The 3,133-nt window shown below is 38.8% G+C and overlaps 1 protein-coding gene across 1 annotated transcript; it reads left to right on the top strand.

The window, feature by feature from the left end:
* Nucleotides 1-578, top strand: LOC141658925 (late embryogenesis abundant protein 18-like). The gene is made up of 2 exons (XM_074465654.1): nt 1-205; nt 287-578. Exons 1-2 carry the CDS (start codon nt 119-121, stop codon nt 569-571), a joined length of 372 nt encoding a protein of 123 aa, XP_074321755.1. The 5' UTR covers nt 1-118; the 3' UTR covers nt 572-578.
* Nucleotides 579-3,133: the final 2,555 nt, after the last annotated feature.

Below are 3,133 nucleotides of genomic sequence, written 5' to 3'. Positions count from 1 at the left end.
ATCCCAGCATTATACCCCAAAGTTGTACACCAAATCAGTAGGCAGGTAGAAACTAGAAACTCAACTCCTTGATATAGGAAGAAGGCCAAAGTAATAATAAGAGCATTAATTAAGCAAGATGCAGTCTGCAAAGGAGAAGGTGAGCAATATGGGCAGTGTTGCCAAGGAGAAAATCCAGATTGCCAAAGCCAAAGCTGAAGAAAAGGTATTACTACTACATCTCCTTTTATTCTCTTTAACAATCCAAATGTTTAATTAGAGACTTAACCAGTGAATATTTAAGCAGGCAGAAAAGGCGGCGGCAAGGACAAAGGAGGAGAGAGTGATAGCAGACGAGAAAGAGAAAGTGAAAGAGGCAGAAGCGAGGGCGGAAATGCACGCAGATAAAGCCAGGCATGCTGCCGAGAAACTCGAAGCTAAGCAAGCCGGTCATATGTACCATGTACCTGGAACAGGCCATACAACTACGTATGGAGCCACTCCTGGGGCGACAACGACGACTACGACCCATCATCACCATCACAATAATCCTCTTGGAGGCTACCCTCCCGCCTACAACAAGCATCTCTAGTTTTTATCCTCGGTGTTTTTCTTGAAGTTTTTTATGTTGTCGGAAACACTGTTTGCATATGTTAAATCTATGTATTCATGTCGATTTCTAAATACACGCTTTTGCTTATTTCGGATCTTTATTACCTTCAGTGGATGGATTCTACTTTGCTGAAATGGGTCACAGCAGGGGCGGATCTGGGGGGGGGGGGAAGTGAGGGCACGTGCCCTCACGTGGGGGGAAGGAAAAAAAAAAAAAACTGGAAAAAAGAGAGAGAGACTGCGATAAACACAACCCAAACAAAACAAACATCGATAAACACAAACACAAACAATAAGACAATAATCACCACAATACCACCACGACACTACCACCTGCCGCCGGCCTCCTCCTTGGCTCATCTTTCCTCCGGCCGTCACGGCGTCACTGTCTGCCTCACGGCTCACTTCATCACTCGCGGTAGTCGACTAGTCGGTATGTGTTCTTATAATCTTATCAATTCGATTAATTTGTTGTTGCTTGTTTTGATTAATTCGATTAATTTGTTCTTATTAGTTATTAGTTTGATTAATTCGATTAATTTGTTCCCTAAATTCAATTAATTTGTTCTTATTAGTTTGATTAATTTGTTCCCCAAAACCTAGATCCCAAATTTGTTCTTATTAGTTTGTAAATTTATTTATCAATTTGTGTAATTATTGGCTTGGGCTAGTGTAGATTGATAATTCGGAGTCAAGTGCTCCATCCTCACCACTATGCAACTTTTCTTCTCCCTATAGACAAGATTACTCCTGAGTCCTGATAGCCTCGCTCTTCTATTCTATATATGGGTTTCATCCCTTGGTGTCTAAGTACATTACTGTCGCTCCTTTTGATGCTCTTTAATCAATCAACAATGTTCTACATTACAAAAAGTGTATTGACTGTTTTCCAAACATTGAAATCTGCAGAGAACTTGTCATCTATCCCGTGCAATGCAGTCTTCTGATGATTGATCTGAGAGCACGAGAGTATTGTCCTGATTACTTTTTTAAGTGCAGCAAGTTGACTTTCTTATCCACCGGCTCTTCTGAAGGAAGATACTGCTATAGTTCAACTTGTTGTGTTTAATGATCCATGGCTGCCTCCTTTATCTATTGTACACCATTTTTATCATTGTTTGGATCTGGATTCAGTTAGAGGTATGCCTTAAAAACATAAGGATAATAAATTCTCAAGCATAAAGGTTGGTTTGCCTTTCATTAAATTACAAATTAGCTAATAGAAGACATAAAGAAACTCGGCTTCCATGTTGTTTCTTTGTATCTAACAGTAGAATCTAATTAAGAGCTGTGCTACATGTAACTACTGTATGGTTTGTAAAGGAATATAGGATGCCAAAGCTGTATGATTGTTCTGATATTTGTGATTAATAATAACTCTTTTCCGAACAGGCGTCAGTAGGAAGCAGAATTAAAACTAATAGAGGAAGAAACTGGTAATTTCTCGGTCTCATTTTAATGTATAAATGTTATCCGCAATTTTTTTTTTAGTGTGCCCCCTTTACTCAAATCCTGGATACGCCCCTGGGTCACAGAATGACTCAGCTGTCTAAATCTTTATGTTCATCTCGACTGGCTCCTTTGTTACGTTTTGATCCTCTTATTTTACATAGCCAAGGATTGGAGTTCCTATATGAATGCCGCCATTGAAGCCGTGTGTACGTATACTCTTGAATGTGTTTTTAGTAAGTGGATTATGCATCTAATGTACTACCTCCAATTCTATAGTTTCCGAACATTATAATAAAGTTTTTGACTTTTGTTTTAAAGTTTTTGAGTTTCACTATGAAGTTTCTGAATTTATTCACTTAAATATTAAGCTCTAAAAAATTGCAATAAAACTCAAAAACATTACATATAAGTTTAGTTAAATTTGAGTTTTGACGGAAAAAAAATTAAAATCTAACTTATAAACTTTAATATGCTAAAAAAAAAATACACATATATTCAAAAACAAATAAGGTTTGATGTAATAAGCTCAAAAAAAAAATACATGCTCAAAAACAAAAAAAGTTGGAGGAACTCCTTTTTCTCATGTGTTTTCGGTACCTGTTTTCACATGGAAGAGGGGCCCAAATTGACCCAACCCGGCCCAAACATGGCGCAAAATTTCTTGGCCTGTAACTAACCCAATCCGATATCAGCCAACCCGAAAATGATCCGACCAAACATAGGCTTTCTCTCTTATCTTATTAATTGACCCGAAAACGACCCGACTAGAAATAACCCGGCCCGATTGACCCGACCAACATATCAAAACAGCTCGAACCCTAAAATGACCCAACCCAACCCAACCCGACCTGAATTAACCCGAAAACAATGGGTCTACAATGAAAGACCCGAACTGACCCGACCTGAACCCGACTCAATTCCTGAACCCGACCCAATTGACCTGTTTGCCAGGTCTAGCCTTAAGAGCATGTATTGGAGCTGGAGTGACATTGTCCATGGCAAAAGAGGAAATTACTCGGGAGATTTCTTTCCCACGCATTCAAGAACATAATTCGACAACCAACAAGATAACCCCAATCCAAAATGGTTT

This window comes from Silene latifolia, chromosome 6 (assembly GCF_048544455.1).
Source record: "Silene latifolia isolate original U9 population chromosome 6, ASM4854445v1, whole genome shotgun sequence".
In the NCBI taxonomy this organism is placed as follows: Eukaryota; Viridiplantae; Streptophyta; class Magnoliopsida; order Caryophyllales; family Caryophyllaceae; genus Silene; species Silene latifolia.
This window is presented reverse-complemented; position numbering and strand designations above follow the sequence as displayed.